The sequence below is a fragment of the Pollicipes pollicipes genome, unplaced genomic scaffold (assembly GCF_011947565.3).
Source record: "Pollicipes pollicipes isolate AB1234 unplaced genomic scaffold, Ppol_2.1 Scaffold_4002;HRSCAF=4701_pilon_pilon_pilon, whole genome shotgun sequence".
Lineage (NCBI taxonomy): Eukaryota > Metazoa > Arthropoda > Thecostraca > Pollicipedomorpha > Pollicipedidae > Pollicipes > Pollicipes pollicipes.
The window spans coordinates 3162387-3179824 of record NW_023596420.1 but is presented as its reverse complement, the minus strand read 5'-3'; the positions used below and the strand labels follow the sequence as shown (position 1 = coordinate 3179824).

Below are 17438 nucleotides of genomic sequence, written 5' to 3'. Positions count from 1 at the left end.
GAACGCCTCCAATGTGACTAAAAAGCTGCTGATGGCCGCGATCGGCTACAAACGAGCTGCACCCTCGGACCGGCTCCCATCAGGCCAGTAGGCTCACCCATCGGACCTGTTGCTGTGCTACGCGCTAAACCCAACCATTTCCACGCGCAAATGGCGGAAATTTGTAGGTGCGGAACACTTGCAACACCCATCACAAGCTACTTCCAGTTATAGTGTTGGGCAGTGGGAGCGGGTATACACGCCCAGCAGCCTCGGCTCACAATCCCACCCATCTCGTCACAGCGTCAAACCCGTGTTGGGCGGACGCACCGACAGATCTAAGATGCATTGACTATGCCATAAGATATGCCAGTGATGGGGCATGGGTCAGCGGACTGTGGGCGCTGGTCAGCGGACCGTGACATGCTAAGGGCTTGAAACGCCGAAGGACGTAGGCAGAAGAAAGGAGTGCGGCTCGGAACCTCGAACGCAATATTCTCGAGCACACAACCTCTCCTTGCCTGCACAGAATAAAAGCTGTGGCCGCCCGTCAATTTTCGCTCCCGTCGGTTTGTAGTGTATGTTTGCGTCATCTTTCGCTAACAGCTAACTATATTTCAATGCATATAAAGGATGCGTTCAGTTGTAAGCCTGGGATATTTGTACAGGACGTATGTATACTCCACTGCTGATAACCTCTTCAGGAACCGGATTTGTTTTTTGGCACTGTCAGCCTTTTCTTGTATCTCAAGAGCTCTGAATGAACTTGAGAACTTGAAGATAGGAAATGGCATGAAAGGCACTGGCATCAAAAATTCCATAGCTGTTGTCACTTAGGTTTGATTGCGAGCATCCGCCGTCCCTTACCGGTTACTTCAACGGAACACTATTTGTGCAGCGCCGGCTCAAATTGAAATACGAATAACTCAATTTTTATGTCGCTGCCACGCCCTTTATTTAAATCGTATGGCGTATGAGTTTTCTTTCGTCTGACGTAAAGTTATTTCAAATTTTAACTGGGACCTTGCAACCCGTTTTGGCCCACTATACTATCGGAAAGCATGTTCATGCTGTAGACATTCTCTTCTCTTTCATTCGATCTCAGTTATTATTCTGGCAGAGGCTCAATCTCGCACTGACCAGTGAATCCCAATCTGTGACTGGTGTCTCCAAAACTGTGGTGGCTTTTCGCATCAGTGCTTTCACCACGTGAAGGCATCCCTCGTCAGGGGTACGACGGCTAGGTGGTTAAGCTGTGCATCTTAGAAACCGGCGGTACGGGGCTCGATTCCCTGCGAGGTCCTTCCCTCGCGACATGATGTGTCGCACAGCCGCGACGCCCGCTGACTTCGTCAATTCTGCGTAGCTGGCACCGGAGCATCTTGTGAACACGATAGCACAAAACGGCGTGATGTGATTGACATCTGTAGAGCTTTTGCAGATTGCAGCTGGTGGCTCCAGCCAAGCTTCTCTGGCCAAGCCTTTGGGAGGTGTCTGGTCGCTTCAGTCTCTACTCAGCTCGTGTCGTTCCGTTCCAGTCCGGCCGCTGGATGTGGAGATTCTTGGCTCGTCCAGGGCGTCTATGCAGTCGGGCATGCTGTACGCGCTCGTGTGCCGCACGTACGGCTCCAGACCGCCGGCCAACATCTCCTGGTGGGTTCAAGACCGGCGCGTTCTGGGAGCCCAGCTCACGGTGGGTTGCATGCCACGCCTCCCGACGCTCGCTGGTCTCCGCTGCATGCCACGGCTGCCGACGCTCGCTGGTCTCCGCTGCATGCCACGCCTGCCGACGCTCGCTGGTCTCCGCTGCATGCCACGCCTGCCGACGCTCGCTGGTCTCCGCTGCATGCCATGCCTGCCGACGCTCGCTGGTCTCCGCTGCATGCCACGCCTGCCGACGCTCGCTGGTCTCTACTGCATGCCACGCCTCCCGACGCTCGCTGGTCTCCGCTGCATGCCACGCCTCCCGACGCTCGCTGGTCTCCGCTGTGTTTCGAACACACCATCTCGGCACGTTGTGCTATAGGACTCCAGCGCGTGTTTGATCAGGTGTGGTATGGTGTGTGGTGTAACCAGGTGTGGTGGTATAGTGTGTGGTGTAACTAGGTGTGGTGGTATGGTTTGTGGTGTAACTAGGTGTGGTGGTATGGTTTGTGGTGTAGCAAGGCGTGCTTCCCGTTCACAGGATGTTGTTGATAAATTCTAAGCCCCAGTGTTCAATGATGGGAAAACATAGCAGCTACATAAGCGTTCGATTTTTGGATCCCGTACAAAATCCGAGCCAATATTCGCATTTCCTTTCTGCTTCCGGCCCGATTAGCAAATTTTATATTAACTGTTGCATGTGTTGCAATTTTAGCATCAATTTATCACAGGTAGCTTCAAGCAGTTTAAGTAATGCTAACGACACCAGTTACGGACGTAAAATATGCAGGCTATTTCGTTTTGATCCAGTTCTGTAAGATGTCACAAAACGGCCAGCGAAGGCCCGCATTTCCTTTTCCATGAAGGTTTATCGTCAACTACATAGTGACGCATAAAAAATTGTCTTGAAAAATGGCTTTAGTCCCATCATCTCTTTCACCATTTGTATTTCCGCAGCCGCTTATCGTTATTTTGCCTGACTGCTGCAATGCTGCGTTTAACAGTCATAATATTGAATGTGGACCAAGGTGCAGCCCGGCACAACGGCAGTACCGCGGCATACCAGCCTTTTACCCTGCATTGTTTCGCTCCCCGAGTGTGTCGGCCTGGCTGGTGCACATAGCCCATATTTATCAGCTGGGATGGAGGCTGGCTGGCTCCATCATCAGTCTTGTGACGCGATAAGACTGGCGTCAGCTGAACCGCATTGGTCTGTCGAGCTCAAGTAGGCGAAATGAACAGAAACGGGAACCATTCCATTCCGTGGCCCAGCTATCCACATGCGATAAGCACCATTAATTTTTCTTATCGGTCGCCAGCGCGAGATGTGGCCATCCACTTCTGCATTTGAGCTTAAAATGCTGGTTACAATATTTTACAATGCTTTCCTCCATCACGTGGGAACTTGTCAATGAACTGTAATATAGTACGTAGACGGGGCGCTTTTCCGCAGTCTACTCTTTGACTGACTCCGAATATTGATCAAAGCATTTTGAAACGCTGCCCTTAGGCTCCGCGTGCAGGCAAGGAAGCTTATAACGCACATTTCGGCCCCACCTGAAAAATACTTCATCAATTCTCGTGTCTCAGACACCTATCCCCGCTTCATGGCCAAAACAGGCCGCGGACGGTCAGCGGGGTGTGTAATTTTGCGGTGTGGTTATTCACCGCCAGATTAAACCGCTCCAGACAGCTGCAAACCTCCCTCGGCTCGCCTGCGGATGTAGAAATATGCATGCTATTTCGTATTGATCCATTTATGTAAGATGTTACAAAACAGCCAGCAAAAGCCCGCATTTCGGTGTTATCTTGTCATTGAAAGTCATGTCAAACGGTCGTTGCGACGTGTCAGGCTGTATCCTTTATAAACCCAATGGCCTCCCAACACATGTAGGATGCAGTGGCCGTCAGCCCGGTCAATACAGTTTGGCCTTGCACCCAGAAAAACGGGTTGATGAGGTTTTTCCGTGTAGGAAAAAAGGGACGCCTAAGTGCCCTCTTTCGCTGTTATTCCTGAAGCTGAAGAGGTCGTGTCGAGTGTTCCTTGGGCTCGAGCCGTAACATTCTGTTGATTTTGCATAAGTGAAATAATTCAGGCGATGTTGGTGCGACAATGCATCAAGTGCATGGGAGCTTCCGTAGCGACATATTAGTGAGCGCGTTATTGGGAGCGTGTCTTGTTATGTATGGATAGCCCTTATTCTACATAGATGCTACCAAAGAGCCCGAATCTGCAGCTCCTTATCGCTGCAGCACAGCTGTTCTGTGCGATCCGTGTCTGCCGGTGCCCACTCAACGAGAGGTTATTAGTTGACGGTGGTCGCTTACGGTGCCGGTGACACTTCTTGAGCTCACGTTTTGCTCATTCGCGCCATATTGCGTTATTTTCCGACGGGCAATTCATCACTATCAGGCGATTGCCGTCAACTCATCAAACAAGCTATAATCTCGGAATCGAGCAGCCCTGGCGCGATGATTACCAGCTGTGGGCCTCGGCAGGAGTCCGGACTGGGCAACATCACCAGCAGCACGCTGCCCTTCAAGCCGCGCCCCACCGACAACGGCAGAGAGATCACGTGCAGAGCGGAGAACAGCCTGGTCTCGGGCGGCACGATCGAGGATAAGAGGCTGCTCAACGTCAGGTGTAAGTGCCTCACGAATCTATTAACACAGAAACCTCGGCCCATGACAGACAGAAGGTGAAATTCAGTCCAGTACATTTGCTCATGTAAAGAGTTGCTGAATACCTCCTTCCTAGCATGACGTATGTCGGCTTATATCGGTATCACTCTCTCGGAGCGTTTGAGTTCCCTAATCAGAGTTCCCGTGGCAGGATCGAGCATGTGTTTACGCTCTCCAGATTAGCTGTACAGGCAGCCTTGCACGTCTCGAAGTGACGATCAACCAGAGCAGTTTCCAGATCTGAACACGCCGACAAATACAGATTAGCTGGCCCGTTCGACAGCGAGCCACCAGCCGTGCACAATGCTCCTTTGTATTGCACTCCCTCGCTGATATGGAACCGTATATCTCCATCGTGTTTTTGATGCAGGACGCGTCTGGCTATTGTGGGACTGGCCCGCCCCTACTGGACGCATTAAAATGATTGCAGCAGTGCCAACGCTCGGCGAGTCGCTTGCAGATACCAATAGCACATCCTTCAGCGAAACGAATGTGGGTCAATGTATTAGCTCGCCTTGTGAATGCTGTTGAAACTCGTCTGCCTCAACTGATGTCGGACGTCGTGCCCGATCTAGAAGTTCGGGTGACATACAGCCATGCCGGACCTCGGGTTGTCACGACGCGCTCGCTTCGTAGAGTGGTCTACCACATTTCTCATACTGGATTGTTATGGTATAACACTGTCAACGCGGCTCCTTTCCACCAACAGGCGCATGTTTCTGTTTAAACTGGATGCGGGAGATGATTTCCCACAACCCGCAGTATTGTCGCAAGTGGGTCCTGTCGGGCTTGTTATGTGTATTCATAGTGCAGAACTGATTGGCCAGCTTCATGATCAATTGTTTGGAACAAGATGGTCCGCATGCCCTTTTCTCTGGGGTATCTGCCATATCCTATTGCCAAATTTTCCGGAGGCATTTGCAACATCCTATTGTCAGATTTTCCTGAGGCATCTGCCATATCCTATTACCAAATTTTCCGGGGGCATCTGCCATATCCTATTGTCAAATTTTCTTCGATTTTGGCACATATAGATTAACCAGAAACCTTTAACGCTTCCAAACCAATTGATTTCAGACCAAAGGCGTACAAACTCGTGACAGCCGCTTGTAGCTCACCCGCGGGCCCGCGGGTGAGCCGGCCGCCCTGTGAGCCGGGCCCGCGGGTGAGCCGGCCGCCCTGTGAGCCGGGCCCGCGGGTGAGCCGGCCGCCCTGTGAGCCGGGCCCGCGGGTGAGCCGGCCGCCCTGTGAGCCGGGCCCGTGGGTGAGCTGGCCGCCCTGTGAGCCGGGCCCGTGGGTGAACTGGCCGCCCTGTGAGCCGGGCCCGCGGGTGAGCTGGCCGCCCTGTGAGCCGGGCCCGTGGGTGAACTGGCCGCCCTGTGAGCCGGGCCCGTGGGTGAACTGGCCGCCCTGTGAGCCGGGCCCGTGGGTGAGCTGGCCGCCCTGTGAGCCGGGCCCGTGGGTGAGCTGGCCGCCCTGTGAGCCGGGCCCGCGGGTGAGCTGGCCGCCCTGTGAGCCGGGCCCGTGGGTGAGCTGGCCGCCCTGTGAGCCGGGCCCGTGGGTGAGCCGGCCGCCCTGTGAGCCGGGCCCGCGGGTGAGCTGGCCTCCCTGTGAGCCGGGCCCGTGGGTGAGCTGGCCGCCCTGTGAGCCGGGCCCGTGGGTGAGCTGGCCGCCCTGTGAGCCGGGCCCGTGGGTGGGCTGGCCGCCCTGTGAGCCGGGCCCGCGGGTGAACTGGCCGCCCTGTGAGCCGGGCCCGCGGGTGAGCTGGCCGCCCTGTGAGGAGGGCCCGCGGGTGAGCTGGCCGCCCTGTGAGCCGGGCCCGTGGGTGAGCTGGCCGCCCTGTGAGCCGGGCCCGCGGGTGAGCTGGCCGCCCTGTGAGCCGGGCCCGCGGGTGAGCTGGCCGCCCTGTGAGCCGGGCCCGTGGGTGAGCTGGCCGCCCTGTGAGCCGGGCCCGTGGGTGAGCTGGCCGCCCTGTGAGCCGGGCCCGTGGGTGAGCTGGCCGCCCTGTGAGCCGGGCCCGTGGGTGAGCTGGCCGCCCTGTGAGCCGGGCCCGCGGGTGAGCTGGCCGCCCTGTGAGCCGGGCCCGTGGGTGAGCTGGCCGCCCTGTGAGCCGGGCCCGCGGGTGAGCTGGCCGCCCTGTGAGCCGGGCCCGTGGGTGAGCTGGCCGCCCTGTGAGCCGGGCCCGTGGGTGAGCTGGCCGCCCTGTGAGCCGGGCCCGTGGGTGAGCTGGCCGCCCTGTGAGCCGGGCCCGCGGGTGAGCTGGCCGCCCTGTGAGCCGGGCCCGCGGGTGAGCTGGCCGCCCTGTGAGCCGGGCCCGCGGGTGAGCTGGCCGCCCTGTGAGCCGGGCCCGCGGGTGAGCTGGCCGCCCTGTGAGCCGGGCCTGCGGGTGAGCTGGCCGCCCTGTGAGCCGGGCCCGTGGGTGAGCTGGCCGCCCTGTGAGCCGGGCCCGCGGGTGAGCTGGCCGCCCTGTGAGCCGGGCCCGCGGGTGAGCTGGCCGCCCTGTGAGCCGGGCCCGCGGGTGAGCTGGCCGCCCTGTGAGCCGGGCCCGCGGGTGAGCTGGCCGCCCTGTGAGCCGGGCCCGCGGGTGAGCTGGCCGCCCTGTGAGCCGGGCCCGTGGGTGAGCTGGCCGCCCTGTGAGCCGGGCCCGTGGGTGAACTGGCCGCCCTGTGAGCCGGGCCCGTGGGTGAGCTGGCCGCCCTGTGAGCCGGGCCCGTGGGTGAACTGGCCGCCCTGTGAGCCGGGCCCGTGGGTGAGCTGGCCGCCCTGTGAGCCGGGCCCGTGGGTGAGCTGGCCGCCCTGTGAGCCGGGCCCGCGGGTGAGCTGGCCGCCCTGTGAGGAGGGCCCGTGGGTGAGCTGGCCGCCCTGTGAGCCGGGCCCGTGGGTGAGCTGGCCGCCCTGTGAGCCGGGCCCGTGGGTGAACTGGCCGCCCTGTGAGGAACGCCGTGCGTCGGTGTGCGGCTGAGGGTGACGCCCGGTCCTGTTCCAGTCCCGCCCATCATCAGTTTGCGGCTCGGTAATGCACTGGACGCCGAGAACATCCGGGAGGGTGCCGACGTCTACTTCGAGTGCAACGTCCGGGCCAACCCGGCCGTCTACAGCACCGTCTGGTCACATAACGTGAGAATAGCCGGCACGGCCCAATCGTCTACAGCATTGTCTGGTCACATAACGTGAGAATGGTCGGCACGGCCCAATCGTCTACAGCGTTGTCTGGTCCCAGCATGCGAGCAGGTATTCACAGAGATGTGTGCAAGTATTTGGAAGCTAAAAATCGCATCTGAAAGCGCGTCAAAACAGCCCACAGCTCGGTTGTGGATCTGACAATGTTGCAATCGCATCAGCTGGGGTTCAGTGGAATATAGCACGTCCATCCTATTCGATGTTTTGAATGGTTTAGGGTGCGCTGCGATATCATAATATGATTCCTCTGCATGGAGACCGGGGAGCTCGAGTCTTACGCAAAGGCAAACCATGTCCTAAAAGTTATGGGTATGGGATACAATTTGGTACCACTGCCTCGCAAATGACTGCCTGGTCCTTCGCGATAGTCCTGTCCCGCAGCACTCGTGGTCATGACCCGTCCCCTGTGCCCCGGGTACGTCGCTGGCAGCGGTCGCCCACCGCCCCGTGTCTCCAGCCCGCTCCTGTGCCGCGGCTTACTCAGACGGCCGCGGGGTGCGCCCGTCTGTCACCGCTGAGGCGGACGCGAATCGGCCGCGAGCGGTCGTGCTTCACCCGGGGCTTGGGAGCGTCGGACGGCGGCGCGCTGAGCGCAGCGCTCCGGCGCGGCTGACTCGGCGCAGCCGCCGCACCGGAGATGACGCACTGCGCGCCGGTTCAGGCGCACGCCCGCCAGATTTATCGCCCGCTCAAGATAAAGCCCTCGGGGCTGGCGGCTTACGAGGCCTCCTTTGAGGCGGGTATCGGCCGAATCAGGAGATCACGCCTCCCATGAAGAGAGCCAGGCCGTCGGCTTTAAAGACTATCAAATCCCCGAGCGGGAGAATAGAGAAGGATCTGTTTCGGGATGATAAAGCGCGGTGTCGTTCACGATTCATCGGTCAGAATTTTACATTGCGCTTGCCGACAACCACTGTCACTGCACAGGGGCTATATGCGTTCTCGTACATATCCTTGGTGAAAAACCGACGTTGCTATGCTGATGGAAAACCATGTGACGTCGACCAGCCCTTCAGCATTTTGAAGATTGTCGGAGGGTAGATTGATGTGTGACGAATAAATGTACTTACTCACGATACGATGGCTGAGTCAAGTAAAGAACTGGCGTCATTCCCACCGTCAGCGACCTATTTCCGCTCTTTGCGCCCTGAACGAAAGCCAAAGCCACTGACATGAGACGCTTTCGTCTGTGTCGGCAGGAGAGGCCGGTGCGGCCGAGCCCGCGCGCCGGCGTCAGCGACATGGTCAGTATCAACGAGCGCAGCCTGGTGATCCGCAACCTGAGCCGCCGCTCGGCCGGCGCGTACCGGTGCCGGGCGGCCAACCCGGAGGGCGAGGCTGTTAGCCGGCTCGTCCACCTCAGCGTCAAGTGTGAGTGGGCGACGGTCAGGTGTGCTCTCACGTCTCGCGGCGCTTCGTGGCGTCACAGTTGGCTTTATTAGTGCGATGTGCGGACGGCAGTGGCGCTGAAGAGGACTTTTCTGTCGTTTAAGGTTCCATAGGTATCGAGCGGCGAGGTTTGTAAGAGTTCTCGTAAGAGCAGGACGTGGTCGCAGCGCTCTGGTCGTTATGGGACGTCAGATTTCAGGTAGTTCTCTCTGGACCGATCACTGTCGGGAGGAGCTCATCACGCTGCTCCGGTACAACCAGGCGTAGGGGACGCCGAGCAGGCCTAGGTGTTCTCCGGCCCGTTCTGTGCCGGCAGCCCGGACTGAATCCTTAATGCCCGTCTGGGCGCGCTGCCAGATTACCAACAAACGAGCCCGGCCGCGCCACTCCTCCGCATCAATCCGATGTCGTCAAACTCTGGGCCCGGATGGCGTGTTCGCCCGGCGCTGCCAAAAACCAGCCCCAGCGTCGAAAAACAACGTGTCCAATTAGGCTCTCTGCGGCGTGGGGTGGTGATGGGGACAGAGCAGAAGCTAGCCAAGTCGCAGAAAGCTGGGATGGTATGGGGGTAAGTGAGGAGTTGGTGCTCCCTGACCGCTGGCAGTGCACTTCTGCTGTCCTGTTCTATTGTCCTCGTCGGACGATCGTTGAGAAGGCCCTGGCAAAGTGACGGACAAGCTGGACAGTTCACCATAGCACATGGAACCTCACCTACTGACGTTAGAAGTCATGTTTGCATCCATATGCACCATCACTTCTTTATACCGCAAATAGCCTTTGTTCCACGCTCACCCAAAATTGGCAGACTATTTTATGTTTTCATGTGCATCCAATAGAGGTAATCAATCGCATTCGGAATATTGGAGTATCCAACTGAGGCGTGTGGTTTGGGTTCGCAGGCCACTAGAATGTCGATGTTAATACTCGAACGTTCGTGAGGGTCCAAACATTGCTGGTGTAATCACGCAGATCTTTAAAAACCCACACATCCCTCCAGGAAGAGGGATTGCTGTTAATGTCCTGCGTTGTTCCGAACCAATTCTCGAACCTCGTAACAGTGCACCGTAACACAGTTTTGGACAGCTCATTTTGCAAAGTTTTACACATGGCTTTTATGTTTAAGATATCTAACACAACTGGCAAGTGACCCATGACCTCATACTTGAGCATGTGCATGGGAAAATGGGGAAAATCTAATTCTGCGACGAGTTCATGGTTCCGCGTGCGCAGGACCATGGCCTAGTGCTCCCAAATGAAGTCAGGTATTTCTATAATAACCTTCATCAATGCTGACATATTTCCAAAAGCCATTTGGGGTGAAAGCCACATTGAGCAAATTCTTGAAAACCAAAGACCAGATTGCTGCTTTATCATGAACTAGTGTAGTTACGCTGTGACGATTGTTTTGTACGAGTAGATTCCGATCAAAGTCAGGTCAAGTTAAGCTTTAAAGCACATGTTGAATTTGCAGCACTTATATAATGGTGTATCATACATGTATAAATGGCACAAGTAAGCATTACAGCATGAAAGTTTTATAGAACGGCATTTTCACAGTGTACCAACTCTGCCATCGCATATAACGAACTTGAGTGTGGAGTCATAGGTGACTACAGTTTTAAGAAGTCATGGACTCACCCCGGTCAGATTCCCTTTGGGAAGAAGTGGTGCTGTTATAAGCTCTTTGGGCGACCGCAGTCTGCAACATCACACAGAGAAGCCGAACCCTTGGTTTGACCTCGGTTGACCCGTGCTGATCGGACCGCCGCAGGGGATATTGCGAAGCGATCCGGCAAAAGCTGGTGATCACGGACTGCTCTGAGGCCGAACTTTTGCTCCGGAACTTCGGGTGCTGAATCGGCAAGGGGCTGTACTTTCGCTCCCCCCCCCCCCCTCGTTTCCCTTGCTGGGGATGACAGCTACACCTGCAAGTTGGTAAAAGTTAGCATCAGTGTTAAACATAATCAGCAGTTAACTTAATGAACTTTAAACAATTTAAAAGTTGACTTTTTAAAAGACCCACACGGCGAAAAGGTTCTCCGAAGATATCGTTATAGCACAATTTAGAAATGAGGGGTAATAGAAGCAATTTTTCTCCCGTGGTTTAGCACTTCGAGCACAGCTTAAATACTACTTCTCAGCGTACGGTGTAAGTCGAGAGAGGTGATGGCATGCGGGAGTAATCAATCTACGGTCATTTGGTGATACCAAAACTTGATGCGACCAGGGACCTTAAGAAACCTTCACAAATGTGTCTGATCGCTGCCTTAAGTGGGCTGCCTGACACGCTGTAGCGATCGCGGTTTCAAAGATGTGGCGTGATGGCGCTAATTCATAAATAACGCTATTGGAAATCGACTGACCCGAAGTCTTCCCTTGCCTCGTATGTGGGAACGTACCTCGTGCCGCGCCGCCGCCGTTCTTATGTTTTGCTTGGCGTTCACTGTCCAGGCCGCGCGGATGCTGCCGTGGTCCCTGCCCATTATGATTGCCCCCTCTGCCATGGTTACTGACCGGCGTGCTCTGGCCACAGACGCGCCCGTGTGTGTGTCGGGCCAGAAGAGCCGGTACGGCAGGGCCCGGAACGAGGCGGCGCGCGTCACATGTCAGGTGGAGGCCAGTCCGGCAGACGTCATCTTTAGGTGGCAGTTCAACAGCTCGGCAGAGACGCTCGACCTGCCATTCTCACAGGTCAGTCCGGCAGACGTCACCTTTAGGTGGCAGTTCAACAGCTCGACAGAGACGCTCGACCTGCCATTCTCACAGGTCAGTCCGGCAGACGTCACCTTTAGGTGGCAGTTCAACAGCTCGGCAGAGACGCTCGACCTGCCATTCTCACAGGTCAGTCCGGCAGGCGTCACCTACAGGTGGCAGTTCAACAGCTCGGCAGAGACGCTCGACCTGCCATTCTCACAGGTCAGTCCGGCAGGCGTCACCTACAGGTGGCAGTTCAACAGCTCGGCAGAGACGCTTGACCTGCCATTCTCACAGGTCAGTTCGGTCGAAGCCCGGCGACTCGGACTGAAAGGAGATGTGATTGCGGCTTTGGAGGACTGTCAATACGTCTCGTCTTTGATTTTGCCTAGTTTGGAGAACGTGATGCCATGCTAATGCCGCTGCTGCTCACGGAGGAGGGCTTAAGTGCAAGGTTGAAATAAGACGCCTGTGCACCACAGTCTTTTGGCTGGTTGGAGGAGGGGAGAAGGGGTGGCGAAGAGAGGAATCGTGTGAGGTGGGAAGGCTGGCACACGTCACCTCTTTGTGTTATCCATCTCCCCACTTGCAAGCGGTGTGTCGCCTTGAGAGAGTCATGTCGACTTGATGTTGGCAAGAGCGCCTAGCCAACCTCACTGTCTGCAGTCACCAACCGCAAACGACTTGTGATCAGTGGATTGCTGAGCGCCAGAGATGACGAACACTTCTTCACGATTCCACGTACCCTTAAACGTTTGTGGAAGACTCCTGCAAGAACCGAGTCCATCCGAATGCACCATGGGAAAGCACCGATTCTTACTGCATTAATGATTTTCACCTTGTTTCTCGTACGACCTTCGCCGTGACTTTCCAGCGCAGAAACACGATAACGTTTCAATATTAACGGCTGCACCCAGCTGTTTCGTGAACACGGTGATCTGTCCTCAGATTGTCTCACGGGGCCTGGAAAGCCGCTCCTCCTACACGCCCAAGACGGAGCTGGACTACGGCACGCTGCTCTGTACGGCGGAGAACGACATCGGTCCCATGGTCAAGCCCTGCGTCTTCAACATTGTTCCTGCTGGTGAGAGGAAGAGCGATGGTGCGCCGCTGATGTTTGTGAACGATGTGCTTAATTCACAATTTGATTTACCATTGAGAGCAATCGGCTTAGATCTGTCTTTGCGCATTTGGGCTTTAACTTATAGCCGGTGTCAAATAGATTTGAGATGTAAAATATTCGCCCTATCCGACTCTGGCATCATCTCCGGCAGGTCCTCCGGAGCCGTTGCGGAACTGCACCGTCATCAACCAGACGTCCGACTCGCTGGAGGTGAAGTGTGCGGCCGGCTTCGACGGCGGTCTGCCGCAGTACTTCGTGGCCGAGCTGTTTGACGTGGCTGGCCGGCGGCTGGTACGCAACCTCACCCGGCCCTTCCCCCACTTCGCGGTGCTGGAGCTGCCGCCGGGGCTGGAGCTGCGGCTCGAGCTGTACGCGGCCAACAGCCGCGGACGCAGCCGAGCCATCACGCTGGACGGCTTCACGCTTAAGGCGGCCGAGAAGCGCATCAGCAGCAGCAGCGGCGGCGGCGGCGGCGGCACGGACCAGCCTGCAGGTCAGCGAATCGCAAAGAAGGAGAAAGGGCTACCTTCCACGGCTGCACGTAGCTCTAACACAGCCTGGTGTATTCTGTCGAGCACTGCCGTATGGCGCCGTGTGCAGCGGTTCGTAGACTCAGGATCAATATTCTATGTGTCTGGAACGTTTACGAAGTGGAAAAAATCACTCCATAATGGTCGGATGACATTAATAATCACAGCCCGCAAAATGTTGCGTTACCCCTACCCCATCCCCTCCCCCTCCCCCCCCCCCCCCCACCCCGCCACCGATCATTGTGGGTTAGATGTGAAAAATATCCCGGTGCCGAATGCGAGACACGGCAGGATAGGCAGTCCCTCCCCACTGTTGACAGAACCGGCGGAGGAGCAGCGGTTCACTGTGACGCCGATCCTGGGCGTCCTGATCGGCATCGTGGCCTCCCTCATCATTGTCGCCATCGGCGTGGTGGCGTGCATCAAAGGCAGCAGGTCAGGGGCCCAGCTGATGGCATAGAGTCGAGACCACCCTGTCGAGGCTTCACAGAGTTGAGACCGTCCTGTCGAGGATCACGGAGTCGAGACCGTCCTGTTGAGGATTCACAGAGTCGAGACCGTCCTGTCGAGGATCACGGAGTCGAGACCGTCCTGTTGAGGATTCACAGAGTTGAGACCGTCCTGTTGAGGATCACGGAGTCGAGACCGTCCTGTTGAGGATTCACAGAGTTGAGACCGTCCTGTCGAGGATCACGGAGTCGAGACCGTCCTGTTGAGGATTCACAGAGTCGAGACCGTCCTGTTGAGGATTCACAGAGTTGAGACCGTCCTGTTGAGGATCACGGAGTCGAGACCGTCCTGTTGAGGATTCACAGAGTTGAGACCGTCCTGTCGAGGATCACGGAGTCGAGACCGTCCTGTCGAGGATTCACAGAGTTGAGACCGTCCTGTTGAGGATCACGGAGTCGAGACCGTCCTGTTGAGGATTCACAGAGTCGAGACCGTCCTGTCGAGGATTCACGGAGTCGAGATCGTCCTGTTGAGGATTCACAGAGTTGAGACCGTCCTGTCGAGGATTCACAGAGTTGAGACTGTCCTGTTGAGGATTCACGGAGTCGAGATCGTCCTGTTGAGGATTCGCAGAGTCGAGACCGTCCTGTCGAGAGTTCACAGAGTCGAGGCCACCCTGTCGAGAGTTCACAGAGTCGAGGCCACCCTGTCGAGTGTTCACAGAGTCGAGGCCACCCTGTCGAGTGTTCACAGAGTCGAGACCGTCTTGTCGAGGATTCACAGGCTCGCATGAAATCTGGCGGAAAAACCACGTGGATGTCTAATGCACAATATTGTACCGGATCTCCTGAATTGTTCACAATAAATAATTTGCTCCATTATCTGGAATAACTGTATTTCAGGACTTAAGCTATCATGTAGCACATGACTTTCATTTGAAAGAGGTAATTGTGTTTAAACGTCTAAAAGACGCACGTCACCTGCATGATTTGTTTCGAATCCTTCAAAAGCTTGCAGCGATGCACTGTGGTATGCCTTTGAGATTGATGAGAAGACTGCGAAGACCCTGCGGATATTGTTTCCACGTTATTTAGAATAGTAGTGCGCACAAGTTCCTTCAAAAACGTGTTTTTGAAATGTTACGGGATTCAATAACTGATCACAAACAAAAGCAGCATGTCCTTTTACCACATATAAAGCGCTATTGTCAACGGTATAATATGTCACTAAGCAGTAGTACCATCTTACAGCTTAATACGATGCTATAATCCGATTTCAGTCGAAGCCGAAGAAAACCGGCGGTCCAGACGCATCTTTTAAACTCATCCGTGAAAGTCAAGCAGAGATCGGCGGCTGTTGACGCAGAGGTCGGAGCTAAGCTCTACGACACGGACCGGAATCCGGACGTCGTACCGAACATGTCCGGTAAGAACATGCCTCCCCGCCGTTATACAGAGTCGTCCGTTAACAGTTAAGCAACAGGGGCGAGTGTATTTGTGGCGCAGCCACGCCTGCGGTTCGACGGTAGCTCAACTGCCGACTCGACTGCCAGTTCAACGGCAAAACACGATCAGTGGCAGAGAAAGTCATCAGAAGTGCCACAGTCGCCAAATCGTAACTACAGAAGATGTTCAAATTGGGCCTCCTGGCGGTTCGGGATGCGCCACAGCCGAACTTGCTGCAGGTGTTTGAATGTCCGGTCATCATGCCGAAGGTGACGCATCCCATCACAGGCCTCACGACGGCCTTCAACTTTTGGAGGTTTGCTGTCTTGTTCACGTGGGCGTGGTCCTTGACATAACCGAACAGCACGGCAGTTTAAGAGCCACAGGCCGGGCGAATGGAACGCCCGCAGTCTGCAGGGATCTGGGACGTACGTTGCAGGCGCGTCCGCTGCCTTGTACCCATCGTAATATTAAAAAGAGATGAAAGCAGGCATTCTGCCAAGTGATGACCTTTGATCTCCGCCGGCAGCGTCCAGTTACGAGCCAGTGCCGACGCCACATCTGCTGAATCACCTGAACGTGAATTCAACGAGGAGACATTCTCTTACGTCAGGCCTCCTTCCCGGCAGCCCCCACAAGGGCAATGTCATCCAGGTCAGGGGCAGCATCGCAGGGCCGGCTGCTGCAGGCGTGCGCAATGTCCCCCGATGCAGAGCCGTTAACTCCACCAGTCGGTTACGTTCAGCCGTCTGCTTTTAGACACAGCCTGCACACTGTGGTAGGCTGGATCCCCATTTCCAGCGCGTGGTGTGTTAAATAGCGCATAGTCCGCTGAGATGTCAACGGCAGCGGCTGCTAGCCGGTGCCTGTAGTGACCGGGGAGACTCCATCTTCGCTGTAAGATAACGCACTAATCCGTCGTTTGAGCTCGGCGCTCGACCGCTCACGAACAAATAAAATAGTTGGTGATGTCTGTCGACGCAGTTGGTGATGGTCTGAGCGCACATAAGTCACTCTCTGCACTTACACAGACCGAAATATAGACTTCGTCACCAGTCATCTCACATTTGCCGCGTTTTCCTTCTTTTTTAGTTCTTCTTTTGTTCTGCTTTGGCTTTTACGTCTAACGTCGTTGTGTCCGGTACCTTGCTTGACCTTGACTTGGTACCGCCGGCAGGAAAGCATCAACGATGGGGACCTGACCCTGACGAGGCCGGGCCGGGACGGCAGGGGTGCAGTCCTCACGTTCGGCACCTTCAACCCGCGACGGCACACCATGGTGCGGACGCTCCCTAGAAACGACCGAGAGAGTGTGGTGTAGGACGGAGTGCGGTGCAGGGCAGTCGGCCTTACCATTGATGACCGAGAGAGTGTGGTGTAGGACGGAGTGCGGTGCAGGGCAGTCGGCCTTACCCCTGATGACCGAGAGAGTGCAGATAAGGCACTGAGCCTGGCCGGTGGTGACCGGGAGTTCGGTGAGGCATGACCATCCTCGCCGGTGGTGACCGGGAGTTCGGTGAGAGGTGGCCATCCCCGCTAGTGATGACCGGAAGTTCGGTGAGGGGTGGCCATCGTCGCCAGTGGTGACCAGGATTTCGGTGAGGGGTGGCCATCGTCGCCAGTGGTGACCGGGAGTTCGGTGAAAGGAAGCCATCCTCGCCAGTGGTGACCGGGATTTCGGTGAGGGGTAGCCATCCCCCCTAGCGATGACCGGGAGTTCGGTGAGGGGTGGCCATCGTCGCCAGTGGTGACCAGGATTTCGGTGAGGGGTGGCCATCCTCGCCAGTGGTGACCGGGATTTCGGTGAGGGGTAGCCATCCCCCCTAGCGATGACCGGGAGTTCGGTGAGGGGTGGCCATCGTCGCCAGTGGTGACCAGGATTTCGGTGAGGGGTGGCCATCCTCGCCAGTGGTGACCGGGATTTCGGTGAGGGGTAGCCATCCCCCCTAGCGATGACCGGGAGTTCGGTGAGGGGTGGGCATCCTTGCCAGCGATGACCGGGAGAGGGCGTCATGTCACGACTGGCATTGACCCTCACTGTGATAGCGGTCCCCGACGGCAGAGCTAAGGGCGCCCAGCGCCTCTGCCGCCGGCTGAGACTTCCTGAGGTTACGTGCCGGCCAGTGTTGTGCGCTGTGAGCGTGCATCAGCTGCTCGCCCGTGCAGAGCCAGCCCCCAGCGGGGGCGAAAGCTCACCGACAGATGGTGGGGCGGGCGGTGAAGCTCACTGTGGCACGGCCGCGAGTGGCCGCGATGTAAGAGCCGTGCGCCGTCACTGTCGCTGTGTTGCGTCCAGGGTCTCAATGTTCGCGGCAGTAGCGG

General features: G+C 56.6%; 1 protein-coding gene across 1 annotated transcript; it reads left to right on the top strand.

Moving 5' to 3' along the window:
- Positions 1–361: 361 nt before the first annotated feature.
- On the top strand, positions 362–16807 carry LOC119093395 (nephrin). The gene is made up of 12 exons (XM_037216351.1): positions 362–386; positions 1518–1672; positions 4123–4267; positions 7292–7422; positions 8685–8856; positions 11408–11565; positions 12517–12652; positions 12843–13184; positions 13542–13656; positions 14951–15096; positions 15646–15770; positions 16294–16807. Exons 1-12 carry the CDS (start codon positions 362–364, stop codon positions 16435–16437), a joined length of 1794 nt encoding a protein of 597 aa, XP_037072246.1. The 3' UTR covers positions 16438–16807.
- The last annotated feature ends 631 nt before the right edge of the window (positions 16808–17438 follow it).

Bases quoted from the DNA above. Each gene is read 5' to 3' on its own strand.
- LOC119093395 (XM_037216351.1), top strand. From the start codon at position 362: ATGGGTCAGCGGACTGTGGGCGCTG. The intron at 13,657-14,950 runs GTCAGGGGCCCA...ATCCGATTTCAG, and splicing joins GCGTGCATCAAAGGCAGCAG to TCGAAGCCGAAGAAAACCGG. The intron at 15,771-16,293 runs GTCAGGGGCAGC...TACCGCCGGCAG, and splicing joins ACAAGGGCAATGTCATCCAG to GAAAGCATCAACGATGGGGA.